Here is a 26,199-nt window from a genome sequence, read left to right as displayed (position 1 = left end):
ACAATGTATTGAAAGATTGATACCATCAGTGATTATGAGTTTAGTTGGACTTTCAACCTTGGCAATGATACTATAATAATAATATAGATGACAGAATATATGATTTATTGATGGTCGATAATCCAGCACTTCAAATCAGTAAAAGAATGTTGCAAAGTTAGACAGTGTTCAACTAAGGGTGCCTCTAAGCCAGGGGTGTCCAATGTCAGTCCTCGAGGGCCGCAATCCAGTCGGGTTTTCAGGATTTCCCCAATGAATATGCATTGAAAGCAGTGCATGCACATAGATCTCATGCATATTCATTGGGGAAATCCTGAAAACCCGACTGGATTGCGGCCCTCGAGGACCGACATTGGACACCCCTGCTCTAAGCGCTTACACAGGGTAAGCATGATTTATGTTCCGTCATGCAAGTTCGAAATGTCCTCTCTTTAAAGAACCACCTTAAGGAGGCGGGATAGTCCATGATGACCTCACAGGAGGGGGGTGGGGTGAAGAGCTTTGAGCATGCTCAGTTGCTTTTTCTGCTTCTGCAGAATTGCAAAGAGCAGGCAAAGCAGAAAAGATTCAGAATAGAAGAAACTTTCTGTGTCCTGCAACTGGAAATCCCAGAGAGCCCAGTTCCCTTCCTGCAGAGGGGGAGAGGAGGGATTAGGAAGAGGGAAATCTCCAGCCTGGATCCCTCCCAGCAGCTGCAGAATTCAGAGGAAATGTCTGCCCTGGGTTCTGATAAGGTAAGAAATTCTTCTTTCTCCTCTTGTGCACAGGTTGAGCAGCTCTTCCAGCCTTCCCTTCTCTTTCCTTGTTGGTGTCTTTGGGAGGATACTTTAACCTGTTGGAGGTAGATTGCAGTATTCTTTTCTTGGAAGATCTGGCCCTAGAGGTTTATGAGAATAGGAGAAGGAAAGGAGCTGCCTCTTTCCCAGATGCATTAATCATAATGCATGTAAAAATACTGTGCAGGAAACTGCAATCCACTTCTGCTATTACTACTTGTCATGTCTATAATGCTACCAGATGCGCAGAGCGCTGTACATTAAGCACGCAAAAAAAACGGTCCCTGCTTGAAAGAGCTTATAGTCTAATTATGGGAGACAGGACAAAAAAGGTAGGAAAACTGTTTTCTGGTAGTCCTATTATTAGATTTCATTTTGCCATTTCCAAGTTTACCTCGTTTAGGGGGAATTCATCAAGGGGCACTAACCACATTGGCACGCACTAAATGTTAAGCTGCCCATAGGACTATAATGGATGTCCTAGCATTTACGGCCTTTTTTGCAAGCCGCGTGGCAACAGTCCTGAAGCCCTTTAAATCTCTGTGGGCTTCGGGGGGATATGATAGAGACTTACAAGATCATGAAGGGCATAGAGAGAGTAGAGAGGGACAGATTCTTCAAACTTTCAAATAATAAAAGAACAAGAGGGCATTCGGAAAAGTTGAAAAGGGACAGATTCAAAATGAATGCTAGGAAGTTCTTCTTTACCCAACGTGTGATGGACACCTGGAATGCGCTTCCAGAGGACGTAATAGGGCAGAGTACGGTACTGGGGTTCAAGAAAGGATTGGACGATTTCCTGCTGGAAAAGGGGATAGAGGGGTATAGATAGAGAATTACTGCACAGGTCCTGGACCTGTTGGGCCGCTGCGTGAGCGGACTGCTGGGCATGATGGACCTCAGGTCTGCCCCAGTGGAGGCATTGCTTATGTTCTTATGTTGTAAAAAGAGGCCATTAGTGCAGTGATTCCCAACCCTATCCTGGAGGAACACCAGGCCAATCGGGTTTTCAGGCTAGCCCTAATGAATATGCATGAGAGAGATTTGCATATGATGGAAGTGATAGGCATGCAAATTTGCTTCATGCATATTCATTAGGGCTAGCCTGAAAACCCAATTGGCCTGGTGTTCCTCCAGGACAGGGTTGGGAACCACTGCATTAGTGCATGCTAAATCGGTTAGCACCCCTTGATGAATTCTCCCGTATTGTGTTTATATTTGATCATTTTAATATAGTTAAAAGTTCTTTCTTCCAACTCCTAAATTGGTCAGCATGTAAAATTCCCACTGTTTCGCTAAAGAAATCTGTCCAAAACGCTGGAGATTTAAGGGAACAGAGTTTTCGGAATACTATAATATACTGGAGAACTGATCTGGTACTAAACGTCTTCATCATTTGATTGGTTCGTTTCTCAGCCTGTCACCAGCTTGGCTTTTGCGATCTGAAACCTGCACTTTTTATTTGTTTCATGCTGCGCGGAAGAGCTTTTTACTAGTTTGGCGCATAATTGTTGTACTTCGGCACATAGGTAGGTTGATTTTTTTGTTGATCTTTTCACTCAATTTAAAATTATTTGTATTTGACCTCAATAGCACTTTTCACGTTGGCACTTCATATGTTTGTCGGCTCAAGTGGTCATGTCATCCATCACTTTTTAATTATTTAAGGTTTTCACTGAACTTATGTATTATATCACTCCAGGGGTAGGGAACTCCGGTCCTCGAGAGCCGTATTCCAGTCGGGTTTTCAAGATTTCCCCAATGAATCTGCATGAGATCTATTTGCTTGCACTGCTTTCAATGCATATTCATTGGGGAAATCCTGAAAACCCGACTGGAATACGGCTCTCAAGGACAGGAGTTCCCTACCCCTGGTATATACACTGTTTTTTGTTTTTTAATCTTGCCCCCGTATGTTGGTTATTTGCACACATTTGCACTGTTTAAGTTGGATGTCTGATGTTCTTTACACAGTTGGTTACGTATCGTTTCGGGTGATCTACTTCCCCCACTTGCTTTTCAGTGTCTCGTATATAAGTAATGATGAGAAACTAGCTCTCCTCCACATTCACATGGCAACGGACATCCAGAGATAGTAAATGTCCTTGGCTGTACAAACACAGTTCTTGTAAACACTTCCAGAATGCTTCAGGGCAGCAAAGATGGTTCTTGGCCCAACGCAACTCTAGTTTCCTGTCTCTAACTTCCTCTATTTATATTACTATATTAGGTTTGTTATGTGCACTTCAGTTTTTTTTTTTTACCATACCTTCTACCACCCTATACTTTGTTTTACACTCTACCCTACAAATCAGCATCTTAGGGGAAATGGTCGAGGTTAACTATCTTGTTTGTGCATATAGCACTTCTATCCTAGAACATTTTATCTTACTTCTATTCATTAAGTTTGATTATTTTACATTTACAAAGAGACTGCAGGGGTGGCAATTAAGCAAATGTGCTTTTACTAGACATCCCCTGTTCATGGTTTACATGTTACTCCCTGGGGGTCAAATTCCTCTTTGTCTGTTTCAGCATGTTCCAGTTTGTGTCCGACTTGCTGTTTGAGTCTCTTTGTCAGTGTCTCTGTTATTATTTTTTTTCCTGCACAGATCACACCCTTCTCCTGCACTTTAGGCTGTACACAATATCTTGATACAGCGTCAAAAGCATGGAGGACAATCCCGTGCCGCCGTTTGAGTGCAGGAGAAATGTGCGCCGTCGCTTTGAGGCCTTCAGTTTTACGCTCTGAGGGGGTGTTGGGGGGGGGAAATCCCCCCCCAGTACACTGAAAACTCCCGTTCTCCTTCCTGTTATTGGTCTTCAGGAGTTTTCAGTGTAGTGGGGGGATTCCCCCCCCCCAAGAGTGTTTTTGAATAAAGAGTTTTGTAGACACCACTGGCATTGTTTTCTTTCATCATCCACGCTGTTTAGCGTGATCTGGTCTCACTGACAGAGCTCATATAACAGTCTATTAAACCCAGTGAAACTGTGGCTGAGGGTGTCCTTTTTCCTTTTCCAGGCGTTGGTCACATTCAAGGATGTCGCTGCTTATTTCTGGGAAGTGGAGTGGAACATTCTGGGAGAACGGCAGAAGGAGCTTTACAAGAAAGTCATCAAGGAGGTTCATGGGATTCTCTTGTCACGAGGTAAATATCTCTTCTCTATCATCTACCACACAGGTCTATTAGGAAATTGGTGGGATAAAAATCACAAGTACCTGGCCCTGTGGGCATCTGACATTTAAAACCTGGCTTCTGATGCCATTCCATATCTAACAGGAGCCAGTGAAAGACCTTAAAATAGAGCAGGGGTAGGGAACTCCGGTCCTCGAGAGCCGTATTCCAGTCAGGTGTTCAGGATTTCCCCAATGAATATGCATGAGATCTATTTGCATGCACTGCTTTCAATGCATATTCATTGGGGAAATCCTGAAAACCCGACTGGACTACGGCTCTCGAGGACCGGAGTTCCCTACCCCTGAAATAGAGGCTTCATACATTACCAGCTAGGTTTTCAGGATACCCACAATGAATATGTATGAGATAGATTTGCATACAATGGATGCAGAGCATGCCAATTTATCTTGCATATCCATTGTGGATACTTTGAAAACCAAAGTGGTTGGTGTGTCCCGAGGACTGGATTGAGAACCACTTCTATAGAACAAAAGTTTGGTACATTAGACCAGGAGGAAGATTTACTGTTCAAATTTCTTGCTGAGAACTAAAAACTCTGTATGAGGATCTGCTAAGTTATCATATCACAGGGCAGTCAGAGCCCTGTGCTCCTCTTCCAGAGGTCATAAGTGCAAATCCCAACCAGCTCCCCCACATATTTTAATTGTGGCATTCTACTTTGCAGGTGCACCTTGATGATCTCACAATGAGGTCACCATTGTGCAGCTGCAAACCTCCATTTGCAATGAAGTAGAAGCCATGCTAAAGTCTGTATCTGGTTTTTTCTGTTTTTATAAATATGACAAAAAATGAAAATAGAATCAAATAGAATGCTCCTTAAATCTTCAACAATATAGCGCATTTAAGGAAAACATAACAATGAGAACACCACAGATTTAGTCTAAAAAGTGGAGAAAAGACCTCAGTGTCACGTTGGATTTAGTAAAAAATTTAATCCTCCGGACAAACCAACTTCAAAAGAAGTTTTGAAGATGCAGACACATCCTCGGTCTGGAAAAACTCCACTCTATATATAAATTCTTTACTTGAGTCAAAATATTGATCAGATAAGTAGCATGACGACTCTCAAAAATGTTTCCACAACTTAATAGCTACTTAACATCAGTCCTCACAAAACTCAAAGCAAAGAAATGAACAAAATCTTATCTGCAGCAGGAATTTCTTTCACAAAGTATGTGAGCAGGGTGAAGAAAGGAGGTATTAACAAAGGGTCCTAGTATATCCAAATCAGAACGGACCCCTTCAGCAAACTCCTGGAAGTATGCTTTAGCTTGAGCTAATTGCTTCAAATTTTCTGGTTTTAACCTTTTGCAAATGAAGTTATGACCCAGCAGTGGCAATTCTTATGTTCTTATGCACAAAATCAAAAATGGACACTACGTCTATATTCCAACTTATTAATTAGATTTACTACTTCAGTAATTGGATTTAATAGTTTGACTGTTAACTTTGAATCACATTACTTATCTGTAATATATATCCCATACCAAAATAGTTTTTGTAGTTTAAATTTAATAAGTTTTTAAGGATTCAAGGAGACATAGTATTTTGAATTATTTATTTATAAAAATTAATGTAATGTATTTTTAAAAAATAGAGAATTAGAATAAAATAGTTAATTTATCTATATTGGTAGGGAGGTGGGGTAATAGCCGGTGATGTTATAAGGAGATAAGAGAGTAATGTGTTTGTCTCTTTAAGTAATCCCATTTTGGGAAACATGTTCTCCTAAGTCTGAGGCTTGTCCCCATTAGAAGTTAATTAATGTAATGTGATTAAAAGTTAACAGTCATACTATTAAATCCAATTACTGAAGTAGTAAATCTAATTAATAAGTTGGAATATAGACGTAGTGGCCATTTTTGATTTTGTGCAAATGGTTTTCAATAGTTTCATATTTTGTGTATATAATACCATTTGAAGTTTGTATTATTTTGTTGTCTATATATTTTTGTCATGTGCTTTCTTTGCTTTCAAGAATGAGCTGATTGGAGCACTGTTTGGTCAGTAAAAAAGGGTAGCTTTTTAGCAAGAAACCTAAAGCTGTGTTTTTTTTTCATATGCTCTGCTTCAGTTAATGGATCTTTTCCTCTAATTAGCAAATAGCATTGCTGTTTGTCCAGAAAAATATAAAGTTTTGCATGCAATATATCTGTTTTGATGTACCCCGTTTATGTGGTGCCTTAGTAAATGTATTTTGAGCTTAATAAAGCAAAAATAAATCCCAGAGAACTATTTAGCAGATCGCATTAAGGACATCCAAACTGTGCCTAAGTTCTGTCCATAGAACTCGGATCTATTTGATGGCCAAACTAAGCTCAAAAGTAGCCCCGTTTTTCATTATAGGCATCATATGGACGCCCTAGGTCACTCAGTGTTAGTAAATGAATCAAAAGACGCCCAAATTGAGCCATTGCCCAAACCACGCCCATGCCTATTGAGTTAGGCGCGAGTTTTAAACATGGCATCCATGAAATTGTGGCTGCGTCTACAAAGTGTCGTCTGTGTCCTTTGGATGCCTAAGTACCAATTATCGCTTAAGACCCTTAATTGGCTCATTAACTACTTAGATTGGATGCCTAAAGAACGTCTAACTTTAGGCATGACTTAGGCGCCCTATATAGAATCGAGGCCTCAAGGCACAAGACGGATATTGATTCTCCCCTCTACAAAAAAGCCTAGAGGACTACACCAAAATCTTGTCTCTTGCAGTTGATACTTTGGAATCTAAATCACAATTTTGCATGAGGTAAAACTTGTTATAGTTTCTAAATTTTTCCTTAATTGCTTCTGATAATTTCAGCTATACACAGCTGAAAGCAGTGCAATATGCAGAAAGTGAAGTTTAGATAGTTTTTCACTTTCTGCATGTTGCACAAGTTTTACCTCATGCAAAGTTGTCATTTCTTTAATAAGATATTAACTATTTTTTTTCTGCGGCCCTCCAAGTACCTACAAATCCAAAATGTGGTCCTGCAAAGGGTTTGAGTTTGAGACCGCTGATCTAGGAGGATCATGAGGAGAAATATCTACACCAGCAAATCTCCAAGGTTTAAGCGTAATTAAGTGGCAGGTTGCAGCTGCCTCTTCTCTCCAAGCTTTGTCAGACAAATACTCAAAATCTCCCCCCACCCCACCCCCCTCCGTGCACACTTTCATGCATTTCATCTTCAGAACAGGAAACAGATGGTACTTCCATAGGGTTTCGATATATCAGGGGTGTCAAACTCAATCACATTAAGGGGCCGAAATCTAAAACACAGATTAAGTTGCGGGCCAGACCCCACCCAATCTAATTGTAATACCATTTTTTTCATTCATTTTTCATATATGCACTCAATATAATCTTATTAACACATAATGGTTAACCACAAAATTAAACTACACAAAGCACACTGTATGCTTCTCAACATTCATTCCTAACAGAACACAGATAACCACCATGCAAATACGGGACCACAAACTAAAACTAATGTACACAAACAAACCCTCTCTGCATGCAGTACAACCCCAGAAAAAAAGAAACAAATGCATTTCTTCCTGAACACTGCAAAATATAGACAGCAGATGTAAATTCTCAAAATTGACACAATTCAAACACTCAATTGAAAATAAAATCATTTCCCCTACCTTTGTTGTCTTGTAATTTTGGTTTTCAAACCATCTTTTCCAGTCTCTGGCTGCAGTTCCTTCTGATTGTGCTCTTAACTGTGTATCCAGGGCCACCTTATCCATTTGCTGCTTTTCTTTTCTTCACTTTCTGCAATACATCCATCTTTAGCATTAACTTTTAACATTCAGCTTTCTTCCATTTTTCTGCTTTCTTCTCAAAATCTATCTACTTTTCTATGTCTTCCCATACCATCTCCTCCCTCTTTCTTCTCCCCTATTTCCATCTATCCATAAGAAGCATTTTTTCTTATATCTTCCCTACCACACCCACTGCTGTGCACCATCTCCTACCTCTGTCTTCCCTTCCCCTCCATCCCTGTGCACCATCTCATCCTTCTCCCATGGTCAGACAACTCTATCTTCCTCATATGGTCTGGCAATATTTCTCCTCTCCTTCTCATACCCTTCTCATACCCTCTCCTCTCCTCTCCTATGGTCTGGCATCTCTTTCTCATTCCCTCCCTCTTCCCAAAGTCTAACATCTCTCTTCTTCTCTCCTCTCTGCGGTCTGGTATCTCTCCTCCCTGCAGTCTGACATCTTTCTCTCCCCTCCTTCCCTTCCACTCCATGATCTGGCATCTCTCTCTCTTTCCTTCTCATTCCAGTGGTCTGACATCTCTTTCTTCCCCTTGCACCTCTCCCACCACCATGTCCAATAATTTTCTCTCCCTCCCTCTCTCTGCCCAAAATTTCTCCTTCATCTCCTCATGTGCACCATTTCTCTTTCTCTCTCTCAGACATTCAATTCTCCATTTCTATTCCCTCCCTCACCTCATCATTTCTTTTCCTCACTCTCTCCATTCTTCCATTCTGTGGCTCTCTCCTTCCCTTCATTCTGTGTCCCAAGTTCATGCCTCCTCCCTTCTATCATTTGTCCGAAGTTTGTACTCCCTCTTTCTTGATTCCCAACATGCCCCTCTCCCTCCCTCCATTCTGTGCCTCAACTAGGTGCTTCTCTCCGGCAGGTGTCTTAGGTTTTCATTGCCGCCCTCGGGTGTTTTATCTTCTGGCCGGCTCCCTCCTCCTCATTTCCGCAGTGTGTACAAAGCTTCAGGCTCCCACGCATGTCCTGCGCCTGAACCAGAAGCCTTCTCTCTGACGTCGCAACGTCAGAGGGAATGCTTCCGGATCAGGTGCGGGACGCGCAAGGAACTGCTGCCCGGCAGCTTTGTGCACACTACGGAAATGAGGAGGGAGCCAGCCAGAAGATAAAACACCCTGGGGCAGCAATGAAAACGTCGCATTGCACTGCAGGCTGCATAAACTGCCAGGCGGGCCGGATTCGGCCTGCAGGCCTTGTGTTTGACACCAGTGCTATATATAAACTAAACTAAACCTTAGGCTTATATACCGCATCTTCTTTATGTCATTTTCCTTCTTCTTATTAACAGGTTACTCAATTGTTAATCCTGATGTTTTATTCAAGATTAAAAAGGAAGATGAGAAATATTTCACTCAACACTTTGAGTGGGAAGGAAAAGGCAACCCACATGACCCCATGAAGAGTAAGTAAATGTTTAGGATTTAAAGGGCTCTGCTTTTTTCAGATAATGGGAGATGGGTCCTCGACATCAAACATTTGGAGACTTAAAATGTATTTCTTAACTTAGTATTATTATATCCTTGTAAATGTGTTCTCTCATCACAGGCCTTCCTATTGTGACGTCTGTGTTCTCACTGAGTGTCAAGCAAGAGGAAAATCTCCCCTTCGTAGATCCTCCTTATTCAGAGGCATCTGAACATATTCACCCTGTAACAAGTAAGTATAAAGTTCCTCCCGCACATCTACATTCTACTAGTACCATGACTGGACCATTCAATAATTTAATGCTCTTCTTTCCATTGGTTTTTTTCCCTAGTTTGGATGAAGTAGGTTGCTCTGGAGGTGGAGGAGGCAGCTAACAGAGATGGGTCACTGTCAGATCTGTAAAACCCTTCATCCTAATGTCATGGGGCTGAGAAACCTGCTGTGGATGGGTAGACTGGATGGGCCATTCAGCCTTTATCTGCCATCATGTTTCTACGTATTGTTAAAAGAAACAGTGGTGATGAGGAGGAATGACTAAACATGGCTGAGAATGCAAAAGATTAGGGAAGAAAATGCTTTTTGTAAGTGTCTTATTTTGGCCCAAGATTTGAGGACTTTACATTAAGGTGTGGAATAAATGGAGGGAAATGAAATGTATGCTTCTTCTCTCCCAGGCTCTGTCCCCTTCTGACTTTCACATGGGACAGGGGTCTGGGATTGTCCTTGTGCTGAGACAATCTTCACATTTGGCTGTTCCTGATAATAACCAAGATGAGATGCTGTATTGACTATGACTCCCAGAGCTCCGTCTGCAGCATTCAGACCTCTCCAAGCCAGACAGACTCTCCTGCAGAGAGATTTCAGGCTTTCATCTTCCTAGTGACCCCCCAGGGTTTCAAAAATGCTGAAATTGCTCAAAACTGCTACGATTAAAACCTAAGTTAAAAAGGGCGGACTTGGATGAAACAGATTTGGGAAATTATAGGCCCATATCTGTGTTGCCTTTTCTAGGGAAAATTTATAGAGAAAATAGTTTTAAAACAACTAGAAAAGTTCGTGGACAGAGAAAATTTACTTGATTGTCATCAATTTGGATTTCGCATTGGACACAGTGTTGAATCACTATTGATAACAACTGTGGATGAAAGAAAATAGGGTATGGATAAGAACAAAATGTTTTGTCTGCTTTCCCTGGATGTGTCCTCAAAGTAGATCAGGGCTGCCCAAGTTCGGTCCTCGAGATCTACTGCCAGGCTAGGTTTTCAGGATATCCACAATTAACATGCATGAGAGAGATTTGCATACCAAGAAGGCAGTGCAGGCAAATCTCTCTCATGCATATTCATTGTGGATATCCTGAAAACCTGGCCTGCCAGTAGATCTCGAGGACCGGACTTGGACAGCCCTGCAGTAGATATTGACGTTTTGTTGCAAATACTGATGAGGATGGGAATAGGAGGTGGAGTGTATAAGTGGTTTGTTTCATATTTTCAGGATCGTTCAATCAGAGTACAGAGTTATGGACTCATATCCACTACTATGTCTGTGTTTAAGGGTATTCCACAGGGATCCGCAATCTCGGCTTTGCTTTTTAATCTCTATATGACTTCTTTGGGACATGCGTTTCAAGCAATTGGGTGTCAGTTATCGATTTTATGCTGATGGCATTCGATTTTTTCCCCTATGATTGACTGGAGAATTGAACTGCAAATGAAATTATCGTTTTGTTTGAAGGCTGTGAATGATTAGATGGTAGGTCACACATTGGTATTAAATCTTGCTAAAATAGATTTGATGTTGATTGGAAGGAGTGAGGAAGATCTGATGTGGCCCCAAAATATTATAGCAAATGATATGAATCTTTTGATAAATAAAAACCTGAAAGATCAGAGATTGGCAGTGATTAAATCTGCTTTTTATCACATGCGTTCACAACTTAAACCGATTGTTATCGGGATATGACTTTTGGGTGGTGGTACAGACTCCGATCATCTCAAAGTTGGATTATTGCAATTCACTTTACTTGGGAACAGCATCTTACAACGCAAAGCTCTACAGATGATTCAAAATGCTATGGCACGTTTAATATGTGGCGGGAATGAATTTGAGCATGTGATACCTTGGTTGAAAAAACTTCATTGGCTGCCTGCAAAATTTTGAATTGTTTTAAAAATTCTTGGGTTAGTCTTTAAAGTGATTCACTAAAGCATTCCTTGGTATTTGACACAAGGAATGACACTATCAACCTCTCAGATCTCTGAGGTCAGAGGGAGCGATGTGATTATCTACAAATGAGTTTTTACATGTTCCTTATGAAAACACGAGAACATCTGTGATCTAAATCGCAGGGGTGTCAGTATGGTATAAATTGACAGGACTATTAAGAGTACTTTCAAACCTCCAGAAATTTAAGAAGATATCGAAAACGACTTTGTTTATGGAGACTTTTAACTGAAATAATATCAATATTTTTAGGAGTATATTGGGACTGGTTTATGTTGCATGTATGTATGTTTTTATTATTATGATTGTATCCTGTGAACCGTTTAGGTTTAAGCGGGTAAGAAATTTTTTAAATAAAATAAAACTCGCTATGACATTGGAGGATACCTTAGGGGTCCATGGGTGCTACCAGTGACTCTATGGCACTTAAATGAGTCATTGACCTAGAAGATAAACTGACAACACCTGACTATTGAGGTTTTACAGTGAGCAAGAATAGTGGGAGCTGAGGCCGATGCCGGACAGACTTGAATGGTCTGTTCTGCAAATAGCGAGAGACAAAGAAGAGTGGCCAAAACCAGCATGGGGGAACGGAGTCCTGTTGCCGGGCAGATGTGTATGGTCTGTGTAAAGGTTCGACAACTCTAGTGTGTTGATCTTGACTGGTAAGTTGAATCCTGTCAGCAATACGCCACATATCTTCCCCATCATGTTTGGCTGCCTATATGGTCGGCATGGTGATGACTTGACTTAACAACCAGCATTTAAATATGGGTGACCTGGGCCTACATGGAGTGATGGGCAAGGCTCTGGTCACCTTGTTGGACCACGAGAGCCTTTTTCTGCCATCATCTACTATGTTATTGTGTAACATTTGTGCAGTAGTTAAATGTGCTTCATATCTAGAAATTTCCCAGCCCTTATAACCTGAATAGGAGGCTCCTTCTTTCACTGCTGTGGAGAGAGGGGCCATTTTGTGCCATTGTTCTTGTCTTCCCACCTCTTTTCTAAGAATTCTTTATTTTTAGCGCCCTCTACTGGTGGCTGAGGCTTCTCCCACTCTGTCGCATAAATCATAAGGGCCACTTACTAATGCATACATACTGCGGTGAAAAATGCCTTACAGCGGGGTGCACTCATGTGTCCCATGGTAATTTTCTGGATTATATTTTAGTGCTGGGGAAGAGAGTGGGCATATTTTGCTGTAATTAGCATGTGGGCACTGGTGTATTCTGATTGGTGCAGGTTTAGTGTTAATGGCTACTTGCTAATGCGAAAATTAGCAGGAGCCATTAATAGGGAAAATATAAAAATCAGTCATTTTACCCCAGCAGAAAAATGGCCTTAGTGCTCGGGATTGTTTGGCATCAGGACACTCTAAGGCTGCTTTTTACTGCTCATAATGATTTAGCAGATTTTCAGTTGCTGGTTTCAGGAAGATTCAGATTTATATCAACCATACGAAGAACAGTCCGAAGTTAAAAAAACCAAACAAAAGACCCCTTTATGACATAAATTTCAATTCTGTTTATACAGTAACAGTATCCACAACAGCACCTTTGTAGCTCTTGAGAAAAGGAGTTGCCACTTCAGTATAGAAATAATCAGGATATTGCTAGAATAGATTTCTGATGACAATCAGTCCAGCAGTTCCCCTCTTTTTATTGGCTCTGTACTGGTGGCAGAGCCTAGGAAAACACAATGTAGGCTGGGGTGACTGACTAGACACTCATTCTGCATACACACACTGTAACTTACCGTAAATCAGTTCCTTACATCTTGCTTAACTGTATAAACAACTTGCCTTGAGTTTAGCCACCCATCTGTTTATCTCAGTGGACTCTGTACTAGAGAATGACATGGTGGAAAAATTTAACCCCGTCCCCGCAACCACTGTCCCTGGCCCGTAGCATACATACAAGCCTCAGTACTGCAATATTTAGCTTATTCCTTCCTTATAAATCAAAGTTCTGGCTGCTTAACTAGAGAAAGAGATGTTCAGCTGGGAGGGCTTTGTTTATAAATTTTTATCAACACAACTAATATATAACTTTATCCTAAAGCAAAAAAAAGAAAAGAAATAAGAATTTTTTTTCTACCTTTGTTGTCTGATTTCTGCTTTCCTCATCTTCTCCTCATTCAATTCTTTCCATCCACTGTCTGCCTTCTCTCTGCATCTTCCATTTGCTCTGTTACTGTGCCTCTCCCTTCCATCTCTCCCTCCACCCCCCCCCACCCCCAATGGGTCTGGCAACCATCTTCTTCCCTCTGCTCCCCCCATAGTCTGGCATCTGTCTTCTTCCCTTCCAGCGTCTTCTCCCCACTCTCTGTTTCCCATTTCCCTTCCAGTGTCTTCTCCCTACTCTCTCTTCCCCATTTCCCTTCCAGCGTCTTCTCCCTACTCTCTCTTCCTCATTTCCCTTCAGCGTCTTCTCCCCACACTCTCTTCCCCATTTCCCTTCAGCGTCTGTTCCTTTCCACCACCCTTCAGCACTCCTCGTGCGGTCTGAGCATCTCCCTCCCTTTACGGCATGTTTTAACTTTACAAAGTAACTTGTTCAAGCTGCCAGAGCCTGCCTGAAGTCGTATGTCTGTGGGCGGATGCTTCTCCTTTGACGCAACTTCTGGTTGCGTCAGAGGAGAAGCTTCCGCTCACAGACGCACGCAACTTCAGGCAGGCTCCAGTGGCTTGAACAAGTTACTCTGTAAAGTTAAAATGCGCCTGAAGGTAAGGGGGAGGGAGGGAGATAGATAGATGCAGCCGGTAGGTAGGTTCCCTCCCTTAACTGTAGGGACAAGGCCATTCACCGCTCCACGGGGCGGTGGATGGCCTTGTCCCCGTAATGAACACTTCCCCCCCCCCATTTCGGCAGGTTACCCGCAAGTAATAGCCACCATGTCATTCTCTACTCTGTACCACCCATCTTGTCCCCATCTAATATCTGCACTTGGCCCCTCGGCTATATGATAAGCTGTATTATAGAATAGCATTAGCATCATATCTCTGTTATGAAACACCTAATAAGCACACATCAGAACATTCAAATAAGTGTTATGCTGACATTGTATTATATCTCTCTTAGTTGAATTTCAGTGCTGTCAATAAGTATATGTTTGAAATTTCATGGTAGTCCTATTATTAAGTTTCATTTTGCTGATTTTGACTTTACCTCATTCATTGCGTTTATGTTTATATTTGTTCTTTTTGCTACTGTTATGCTGTTAATAAAATTGCAAGTTTGTGTTGAATTATAACTGCTGGGTGAATCTCTTCATAAAGATGGTTAATAAATCCCAATAAATAAATAAATGTGATATCTTTTTCATATAACAGGCTCCTATAATGTCACGCCTGACATTTTAATCCAATTTGAGCAAGAGAGATTCAAGACTGAGCCTCAGGAACCCGAGGAAAGAGGAAGTCTGACCCCCACAGGGACATGTGAGGAACTGCAGGAAGCAGGTGATGTAACTTAGATTCAAGCGAGAAATAGGGTAATGCAAACCTTTTCTACAAGAAAGACGCCTCCTCTGGCCCAGGCACTGTTAGAATGAGGTGCTATAATCACTGTCCCTGTTTCTAACCTTTCTTATGAGGCTAATGTGTTTGCTCCAGCTCCCTTATTTCTATGTTTAATAAAATTTCATATTCCACTCGACTTTCAATAGATCTAAGCGGTTACAATAAAACATAATAAAGGACTCCATAAAAATGATAGGTAAGATCTATACTCCTCTCTCAAATGTAGTATAAAATAGACAAGAAAACCAACATCCATACGACTCTACTGCACAGTGCTCCAAAAGCAGCTGACTCCACTGAACCAGCTGTTCCCACCTTAATATATATGCAGCTCCCGTGTGTTTTCAGTCCCAAAGGCTTGCTGAAAATGATGGGTCTTTAGAAGAGTTTTAAAGCTCTTTAAATTAGCTTCCAAATGTATTTTGGATAAGAACATAAGAAGTTGCCTCCGCTGAGTCAGACTAGAGGTCCATCGCGCCCAGCAGTCTGCTCCTGCGGCGGCCCATCAGGCCCATGACCTGTAAGGAGATCCTTTGTCTAAAACCCTTCAATCCCCTTTATCCTTCTGTCTATACCCTTTCATAACCTATCTCTACCTCTATCTGTATCCCTCAATCCCCGTATCCTTCAGGAATTTATCTAATCCTTCTTTGAAACCCGGTAGTGTACTCTGTCCTATCACAACCTCCGGAAGCGCATTCCAGGTGCCCACCACCCTCTGAGTGGAAAAGAATTTCCTAGCATTGGTTCTAAACCTGTCCCCTTTCAATTTCTCCGAGTGCCCCCTTGTTCTTGTGGTTCCCAATAGGCTGAAGAATCTGACCTCTCTACCTTCTCTATGCCCAAGATTGATCTTGAAAGTCTCTATCATGTCTCCTCTGAGTCTCCACTTTTCCAGGGAGAAGATCCCCAGCCTTTCTAACCTGTCTGCGTATGAAAGGTTTTATAAGTAGGAAGCAAAGTAATAAAATGTTTTTGATCTTGTAAATTCCCATTTAGCTTTCTTAACTGAGGGAACTAATCGTCTATTGTCCCACCAGTCTATTTTTTCATTTCCTTTCATTCCTTCTCTTTCTCTTGTTCTCCTCCAGCATTTTCCTATGTCTCTGTGTCTCTTCTCTTCATCGTCTATCAACACTTACTGTCTCTCATCTTTTATCCGTTTTTCTAATCTTCCTTGTGTCTCTCACTTTCTGTGACCTCTCTTGGTGCCGCTCCAAGATGCTAAACTTTCCTTGTAGATTTTGTTCTTTGTGAGCAATACAGACAGGATGGTCTTACTGGAAGAGACTGGAGTAAAGATGGCTCCAACTAGGATCAAGAGGAATAATGAGCACCAGGATAAAAGGAAGTGATAGGGGTGGAAGTGAGGCAGATAGATTCAACATGGCATCAGCAGGATGGATGGAAGGGGAAAGGAACAGAAGAAGAGGAAGCAAAGTGACTCCTCCCTCTCAATGGAAGCAAATGTGGAGCAAGAAGGGCCTCCAAAGGAAGCAGCAAAAGGGGGAAAAGAAGGGTGACCAGTGGTATCCATATCTGGAGAGGGAAAGGTAGGGAGATTGGAAAACCCACATTGGTAACACCAGGTTCAAGAGTTGTGGGTTTCTATAACAAAGGGAATCTTCTGTAGCAGTTTTATCACCTTAGTATAAGAATCTGTGTGCATTGATGGTCATGGATCATTTTAGAGTGATGGAGGATTCTTAACCCCCCCTTCCACAAGAATATTTATGGTTTCAGAACTCATAAAAACCCTATCATCTCAGTTTTAGACTACAGGGCTATGGGATCCTGAACCAACTTGTGCAAGACCAAAGGAACACCCTCTCCCTGCTGTGAAGGGTGAGCTAGTGAGGCAGGCCTTTGGTTCATAAGAGCATAAGAATTGCCGCTGTTGGGTCAGACCAGTGGTCCATCGTGCCCAGCAGTTTGCTCAGCCCTTAGGTCAAGGACCAGAGCCCTAACTGAGTCTAGCCTTACCTGCTTACGTTCTGGTTCAGCAGTAACTTGTCTAACTTTGTCTTGAATCCCTAGAGGGTGTTTTCCCCTATGACAGCCTCCGGAAGAGCGTTCCAGTTTTCCACCACTCTCCTTACATTTGTACGAAATCTATCCCCTTTCAACTTTAGAGAGTGCCCTCTCGTTCTCCCTACCTTGGAGAGGGTGAACAACCTGTCTTTATCTACTAAGTAAATTCCCTTCAGTATCTTGAATGTTTCGATCATGTTCCCTCTCAGGCTCCTCTTTTCAAGGGAGAAGAGGCCCAGTTTCTCTAATTTCTCGCTGTACGACAACTCCTCGAGCCCCTTAACCATTTTAGTCGCTATTCTCTGGACCCTTTTGAGTAGTACCGTGTCCTTCTTTAAGTATGGCGACCAGTGCTGGACACAGTATTCCAGGTGGGGTCGTACCATGGCTTGGTACAGCGGCATGATAACCTTCTCCCATCTGTTCGTGATCCCCTTCTTAATCATTCCAAGCATTCTGTTCATCCTTTTCGCCACTGCTGCGCATTGCGTGGACGGCTTCACGACTTGTCAACCAGCACTCCCAAGTCTCTTTCCTGGGGGGTCTCTCCAAGTACTGCACCAGACATCCTGTATTAGTGTACAAGATTTTTGTTATCGACATGCATCACCTTAAACTTATCCACATTAAACTTCATTTGCCATTTTGCGGCCCATTTCTCGAGCGTGTTTATGTCCTGTTGCAGGTCATCGCAATCCTCCTGCGTCTTCACTACTCTGAATAACTTCGTATCGTCTGCAAATTTAATCACCTCGCTTGTTGTTTCAATTTCCAGGTCGTTTATAAATATATTGAAGAGCACGGGCCCAAGCACCGAACCCTGCGGCACTCCACTGGTGACGCTTTTCCAGTCCAAGTATTGTCCATTTACCCCAACTCTCTGTTTTCTATCCGCCAACCAGTTTTTGATCTACGTGAGCATTTCACCCTCGATCTCATGTCTCGCAATTTTTCAAAGTTCATGCGGGACTTTGTCAAATGCCTTCTGAAAATCCAGATATACAATGTCGAGAGGGTCACCTTTGTCTATCTGCCTGTTAACTCCCTCGAAGAAGTGCAGCAAGTTTGTCAAGCAAGATCTTCCTTTCCTGATGCCATGCTGGCTGGTCCTCATCAGATCGTGTCCGTCAAGGTGGTCAATGATGCGGTCCTTTATCAGCGCATCTACCTTCTTTCCCGGTACCGAGGTCAGACTTACCAGCCTGTAGTTTCCCGGATCTCCCCTTGAACCTTTCTTGAAGATTGGCGTAACATTTGCCACTTTCCAGTCTTCCGGAATCCTTCCCGCTTTGATCAACAGATTGTTATTAGTTGAAGCAGTTCAGCTATAACCCCTTTCAGTTCCTTGATTACCGTTGGATGGGTGCCATCCGGTCCAGGGGATTTATCGTTTTTAAGCCTGTCAATTTGCCTGCATACCTCTTCTAGACTGACCGTCAACCCAGTCAGTTTCCCTGAGCCAGTGCTTAACCTGTCTCATGCCTTAAAGTGGTCTTGTAGCCAGGTGCTCTCACCTTTGGGTTCTGCATCCCCAGCCCTGTATGTCAGTGCTATAGAAGTGATTAGTAATAGTAGTAGTAGTTTTCTTAGGTCTTAAGGTTTCCTTTAATACCTGAAGTTATTTTTCCACTCTTCTTTTAGGCAGCCAAGGTTACCCTGCTGACCCCAAATTAGAGATCCTGAAAATGGAAGAGGATCCTGTCAGTGAAGAGCTGGAGAGAGGAGAGGAGGATACCGATACCAAAAGCAGTGAGCCAATGATTCTTTATAATAAAATCCTTACTATGCCTTAACTGATTCCACGCTAGAGCCAGCAGAGGCTAATCACCCAAGGCTTTTTTCTTTTGATATTTTTCTGCTTTATCAAAAATTGGACCCCTGACGAAGGTTAGTCCGAAACACGGACCGTGTTGGGTCCCTCACCTGGTAAAAGGTTTTTAACCTCAATTTACTTGTCATAATAAAGCCTGCCTGCATCGTGTACAAGGTCTGCAGTTTTTTGCTTTGTTTGTTCTTAACTGTAATGGAATTCATTACCATTACAGTTAAGATATGAAAATAACTTAAGCGATTTTAAAAATAATTTTAAATGCTTTTTATTCAAGGATGCCTTTAACTTATAAATTACTTCTGAGCTCTTCCTCGTTCCCTTTCTTCTTCTTTTCCACGCTTCTTTTCCTAATTCTTTCTTTTTTATGTTGATATCTTTTTCATTATTGTATAAATTTATTAGCTCATTATATATTTGTTATGTAAATTCTCCCTTTTTTTTTAAAATTTATTAATTTTTTTTAAATTGTATTCATTGTATAAATTGCTAGTTTTATAATATCTTATATGTTATTTCCTATTTTAGTATTATGTTTAATTATATGTCACTTTTATATATTGTAATTCGCTTAGAAACAATTTTAATTAAGCGATTAATCAAATATAAATAAAACTTGAAACTTGAAACTAGAGTATTTCTAGGTTTTCACATAGCGAATGTGATTTCTTCACTTACCAGACGTGAGGTTCAGGGACCATGTCGTCAGGAGCTTATTTCCGGAGGGCTGAATGAATTCTTGACTGGTCCTTGGTGCATCAAGAGGTGGCTAAGATTGAGCTTGGCGCATCTTATCTTTTGGATGCCATGTATGATCTGTTGCGGGCATCTTTGCAACCACTTTTGTGAAGAGGGACTACATCCACTCTTCTCCAGTCCCGCCGAACCTCTCCCGTCTCTAAAGATCTATTAAACAAATCTTTAAGAGGACCCGCCAGAAGCTCTCTGAGCTCCCTCAATATCCTGGGATGGATCCCATCTGGTCCCATAGCTTTGTCCACCTTCAATTTTTCAAGTTGTTCATAAACGCTTTCTTCCGTGAATGGTGCAGTATCAGTTGCAAAGGTTAGGACTGTAAACCAGGCGTGGATGTTATTTAACAAATACCGTTGTGGAAGCCCAGAACAGATGTATTCCACATATCAGCAAAGGTGGAAAGAAGAGGAAACGAGAGCCAGCGTGGTTAAAATGTGAAGTGAAAGAGGCTATCAGAGCCAAAAAAACATCCTTTAAAGAATGGAAAAAAGAAAATAAGAAGAAACACAAGCACTGGCAAGTTAGAAGCAAAGCATTGATAAGATAGCTAAGAAAGACTATGAAGAGAAACTTGCAAAAGAGGCCAAAACTAATAGCAATGTTCTTAGGTACATCAAAAGCAGAAAACCTGTGAGGGAATCTGTGGGACTGTTGGATGATCAAGGAGCGAAAGGGGCGCTCAGGGAGGATAAGGCCATAGTGGAAAGACTGAATGAATTCTTTGTTTCGGTCTTTACGGAAGAAGATGTAAGAGATCTACCTGAACCAGAAATGGTTTTCAAGGGTGATGATGCGGAGGAACTGAAAGAAATCTCGATGAATCTGGAAAATATACTGAACCAAGTCGACAAGTTAAAAAGTGATAAATCACCAGGACCGGATGGTATACATCCCAGGGTATTAAAAGAACTCAAAAATGAAATTGCTGACCTGCTGTTAGTGATCTGTAACCTGTCGCTAAAATCATCTGTAGTACCTGAAGATTGGAGGGTGGTCAATGTTAACGCCGATTTTAAAAAAGGGCTCCATGGGAGATCCGGGAAATTACAGACTAGTAAGCCTCACTTAGGTGCTGGGCAAAATGGTAGAGACGATTATAAAAAATAAAACTGTGTAACATGTAGACAAGCATGATTTAATGAGATGGAGCCAGCATGAGTTCAGCCGAGGGAGATCTTGCCTCACAAATTTGCTTGACTTCTTTGAAGGTGTGAATAAACATGTTGATAAAGGTGAGCCGGTTGATATAGTATGTCTAGATTTTCAGAAAGCTTTTGATAAAGTTCCTCACGAGAGGCTCCTGAGAAAATTAAAGTTGTGGATTAGGAATTGGTTATTGGATAGAAAACAGAGGGTAGGGTTAAATGGTCATTTTTCTCAATGGAGGAGAGTAAACAGTGGAGTGCCACAGGAGTCTGTATTTGGACCAGTGCTATTTAACTTATTTATAAATGATCTGGAAATTGAAACGACGAGTGAGATGATTAAATTTGCAGATGACACTAAACTGTTCAAAGTTGTTAAAACGCATATGGATTGTGAAAAATTGCAGGCGGACCTTAGGAAACTGGAAGACTGGGCATCCAAATGGCAGATGAAATTTAATGTGGACAAATGCAAAAGTGATGCACGTTGAGTAGAATAACCTGAATCACAGTTACCAGATGCTAGGGTCCACCTTGGGGATTAGTGCTCAAGAAAAGGATCTGGGTAGACAATACGATGAAATCCTCCGCCCAATGTGTGGCGGCAGCCAAGAAAGCAAATTGGATGCTAGGAATTATTAAAAAAAGGAATGGTTAACAAGACTGTTATAATGCCCCTGTATTGTTCCATGCTGCGACCTCACCTGGAGTATTGCATTCAATTCTGGTCTCTTTCTCAAATATATAGCAGCCCTAGAAAAGGTTCAAAGAAGAGCGACCAAGGTGATAAATGGGGTGGAACTCCTTTCTTATGAGGAAAGACTAAAAAGGTTAGGGCTCTTCAGCTTGGAAAAGAGACAGCTGAGGGAGATATGATTGAAGCCTATAAAATCCTGGAATGGGTACAAGTGGATCGATTTTTCACTCCGTCAAAAATTACAAAGACTAAGGGGACACTCAAAGTTACAGGGAAATACTTTTAAAACCAATTGGAGGAAATTTATTTTCACTCAGAGGATAGTTAAGCTCTGGAATGCATTGCCAGAGGTTGTGGTAAGAGCGGATAGCGTAGCTGGTTTTAAGAAAGGTTTGGACAATTTGTAGGAGGAAAAGTCCATATCTGTTATTGAGAAAGACACGGGGGAAGCCACAGCTTGACCTGGATCGATAGCATGGAATGCTGCTACTCCTTGGGTTTTGGCCAGGTACTAGGGACCTGGATTGGCCACCATGAGAATGGGCTTCTGGGCTTGATGGACCATTGGTCTGACCTGGTAAGGCTATTCTTATATTCTTATGAACAGAACTCCAAGTGTACACCAAAACAATAGCCCTTTGCCTGCACAGTAGGTGGGCTTGGGTGGGTTCACACTCTCCACCATAAGTGTTCTAGTTAGAGTGGGATATGGGCTTGGTCTCCTCTGGAGACCACTGCAGTGACCACCAGGCTATTCCAGAGACCTGCTTGCTGCTCTAATAGATTGCCCATAACATCTAATGCTGTCATAGAGACAGATAAGTATTGTTTCATTTACATTTTGGGGGGTAGGATGGGATCAGTGATTACTAGGGGAAAGTGGGGGGGATCTTGCTTACATTCCTCCAATGATCATCTGGTCAGTTTGGGCACCTTTCTGGCACTTATTCGTTGTTTAAAACAGGTCTAGCCCTTGACGTATTCTAAAATGTTCGATTATGGCAGAAAAACATCCAAACAGCAAAAGAAGTCCAACAGGGTCTGCAGTGCAAAAACAGCAAGCGAGAAGCAAGATGCAGGCTATATTTATTAGACCAAATATTTAATGCAGTTAGATGTTACCACCTTATTACAAACCATAGCCTGCAGTTTTCTAAAACAAAAAACATCCAAGTCATAAGGCCATCCTAATCCTACCCCTCTAATATGCTCTCTTGAGATTTAAATGAACTGTGGATGAACAGCATACAAATCCGTCTAAACAATAGGTTTAGAAAATAACAAATTGGAAGAGTTTGGCAAGAAAAACATTCATCTTCCCCTTTATGCCACTTTTTAGACGTTTTTCTTTTTAAGAAAAGAGCCCCATAACCACTTCCTTACAATAAGACACTTAAAATGAACAAGAATCTACTCTTTCACTAACTGATGTAAACAAATGATGAAAGAGAAGAATTGAACAACCTTGGGAAGGAGAGAAAAAAATGCAATCGAGAGTGTCTAGAAAAGCTTCTTTCCCCTTCCCCCAAACTGATTGGCTGCCAACCTAGTCAGCACAACTTGCTTATGTCATTTTTGGAAGGGCCTCCTCAAGCTTTAGAAATGGCAGCTGGCGAGCCTCTTATTTATATGATATATATGACTTAGTAGAGCAGATGTCTTTAAAGACTCCTGTGGGGATATTTGCCAATATAACTTACTCAATAGCTGAATGAATCCCAGGTCTCTAGCAAGGTGTTCAGTCTTTGGTTGGTGAATGTAATCAGAGTGAATGAATCGCTGAAAATACTGGAGGAGAGAATGTGACGTTCAGAATTGGTGAATGAGCTCAGGCTAGTCTAATATCATTTTTTGTTACATGACATGTGGAGACATAGAAAGCAAATGTCTTTAAAGATTGCTCTGTATAACTTATGTGCATAACTCATTTTGTATCCAACAGATGATGGATTTGGGAACAACGTTAAGAGAATGAGAGAGTGCTGTGGGCAGCAGATGGAGGATTGGAAACATAAAGACCCCCCCAGAGACAGCACAGATCATTTAACTGATTGTGTGGGAGGTATGAGTAAAGTTATACCACCCAGCATGAAAGAAAAACTTCAGAATGTAGCCAGACCCAATGCATGTACTGAACAAAAGAGAAATTGTAAACATGTCTCAAGTTTTGCACCAAATCAGAGACTCAAAGGAGAGAGACTGTTTCAGAGCACTGCTAGAGAGGAAAGGTACTCTGAGAATTCTAACCTGACGGAAGAAAAAAAATTTCACGGGGACAAGTTATTCCATTGTACAGAATGCCAAAAATGTTTTAAATATAAATCACAGCTTATAATTCATCAGAAAGTTCACAAAGGTCGAAAACCATCAAAATATTCTATACGCAATAAAAGCTTCAGACAGACATTACAGCTGAAAAGTCATGAATTAACTAGTACTAGAAAGAAACAAGTGTATGACATGAACCACCAAGGAACAAAGCTGTATAAATGTTCAGTATGTGATAAAAGCTTCAATCAAAAATATAATCTCAGAATTCATGGAAGAATGCACACTGGAGAGAAAACATGTGTATGTTCTGAATGTCATAAAAGCTTCAATCGAAAAAGTAACCTTAGAATTCATGAAAAAATCCATAGTGGAGAAAAACCATATCAATGTTCTGAATGTGGTAAAAGCTTCAAAATGAAAAGTTACCTTAGAAAACATGAGAGAATACACATGGTAGAGAAACCATATAAATGTTTGCAATGTGGTAAAAGCTTCAATAAAAAAGGATACCTTATAATTCATGAAAGAATACACACTGGAGAGAAACCATATAAATGTTCTCAATGTGATAAAAGCTTCAATCGGAAAAGTAGCATTAGAATTCATGAACGAATCCATACTGGAGAAAAAGTATATAAATGTTCTGAATGTGATAAAAGCTTCATTCGAAAAAATTGCCTTAGTAAACATGAAAGAATCCACACTGGAGAGAAACCATATAAATGTTCAGAATGTGATAAAAGCTTCAATCAAAAAGGACACCTTATAATTCATGAAAGAATCCACACTGGAGAGAAGCCATATAAATGTTCTCAATGTGATAAAAGCTTCAATCGGAAAAGTTGCCTTATAATTCATGAAAGAATCCACACTGGAGAGAAGCCATATAAATGTTCAGAATGTGATACAAGTTTCAATCAAAAGAGTTGCCTTAAAATTCATGAAAGAATCCACACTGGAGAGAAGCCATATAAATGCTCAGAATGTGATATGAATTTCAATCAAAAGAGTCACCTTAAAATTCATGAAAGAATCCACACTGGAGAGAAGCCATATAAATGTTCAGAATGTGATACAAGCTTCAATCAAAAAAATAACCTCAGAGCGCATGAAAGAATCCACATTATAGAAAACCCATATAGAAGTTAATAGAAATTTAAAAAAAGAAAAAACATACCCTAAAGGAAATATGGTAATATCTTTTTTTTTTTAATTGGACTAACTCAATGGTTCCCAAACCTGTCCTGGTGGACCACCAGCCAGTCGGGTTTTCTGGATAGCCTTAATAAATATGCATGAGAGAGATTTGCATATAATGGAGGCAACAGGCATGCAAATCTGCCCCATGCATATTCATTAGGACTATCCTGAAAATCTGACTGGCTGGTGGTCCTCCAGGACAGGGTTGGAAACCACTGGACTAACACAATGCATTTTATAATGAGTTTTCGAAGGTAACCATTCTTCAGTTCAGAAATAAGCAAATGTTGACAAAAATCAGTACATATAAGAAACATAGAAACATGATGGCAGATAAAGGCCAAATGGCCCATCTAGTCTGTCCATCCGCAGTAACCATTATCTCTGAGAGATCCCACGCGCCTATCCCAGGCCCTTTTGAATTCAGACACAGTCTGTCTCCACCACCTCTTCTGGGAGACTGTTCCACACATCTACCACCCTTTCTGTAAAAAAAGTATTTCCTCAGATTACTCCAGAGCCTATTACCTCTTAACTTCATCCTATGCCCTTTCATTGCAGAGTTTCCTTTCAAATGAAAGAGACTCGACTCATGCACATTTATGTTACGTAGGTATTTAAACGTCTCTATCATATCTCCCCTCCTGCCTTTCCTCCAAAGTATACAGATTAAGATCTTTAAGTCTGTCCCCGAATGACTTATGATGAAGACCACATACCACATTTTAGTAGTCTCCCTCTGGACCGACTCCATCCTTTTTATATCTTTTTGAAGGTGCAGCCTCCAGAATTGTACACAATATTCTAAATGTGGTCTAACCAAAGTCTTATACAGGGGCATCAGTACCTCTTTTTTCCTACTAAATATACTTCTCCCTATGCACCCTAGCATCCTTCTAGCTTTCGCTGTCACCTTTTCAACCTGTTTGGCCACCTTAAAATCATCACATACAATCACACCCAAGTCCCACTCTTCTAACAAGCACATAAGCTCTTCACTCCCTAATCTGTACCGTTCCCTCAGGTTTTTGCAGCCCAAATGCATGGCCTTGCATTTCTTAGCAATAAATTTTAGCTGCCAAATTTCAGACCATTCTTCAAGCTTTGCCAGATCTTTCGTCATGTTATTCACACCATCCGGTGTGTCTACTCTATTGCAGATTTTTGTATCATCCGCAAAGAGGCAAATCTTACCCAACAACCCTTCAGCAATATCATTTATAAAAATGTTAAAAAGAACAGGCCCAAGAACAGAACCTTGAGGCACTCCACTGGTAACATCCCTTTCCTCAGAGCAATCTCCATCGATCACTACTCTGTCGCCTTCCACTCAACCAGTTCTTGAACCA

The 26,199-nt window shown here is 41.2% G+C and overlaps 1 protein-coding gene across 1 annotated transcript; it reads left to right on the top strand.

Moving 5' to 3' along the window:
* The first annotated feature begins 467 nt into the window (after positions 1–467).
* Positions 468–24,840, top strand: LOC117368578 (zinc finger protein 3 homolog). The gene is made up of 7 exons (XM_033962309.1): positions 468–734; positions 3,799–3,925; positions 9,040–9,153; positions 9,297–9,407; positions 14,734–14,862; positions 18,595–18,702; positions 23,322–24,840. The coding sequence occupies exons 1-7, from the start codon at positions 468–470 to the stop codon at positions 24,797–24,799; spliced, it is 2,334 nt and encodes a 777-aa protein (XP_033818200.1). The 3' UTR covers positions 24,800–24,840.
* The last annotated feature ends 1,359 nt before the right edge of the window (positions 24,841–26,199 follow it).

This window comes from Geotrypetes seraphini, chromosome 10 (assembly GCF_902459505.1).
Source record: "Geotrypetes seraphini chromosome 10, aGeoSer1.1, whole genome shotgun sequence".
In the NCBI taxonomy this organism is placed as follows: Eukaryota; Metazoa; Chordata; class Amphibia; order Gymnophiona; family Dermophiidae; genus Geotrypetes; species Geotrypetes seraphini.
This window is presented reverse-complemented; position numbering and strand designations above follow the sequence as displayed.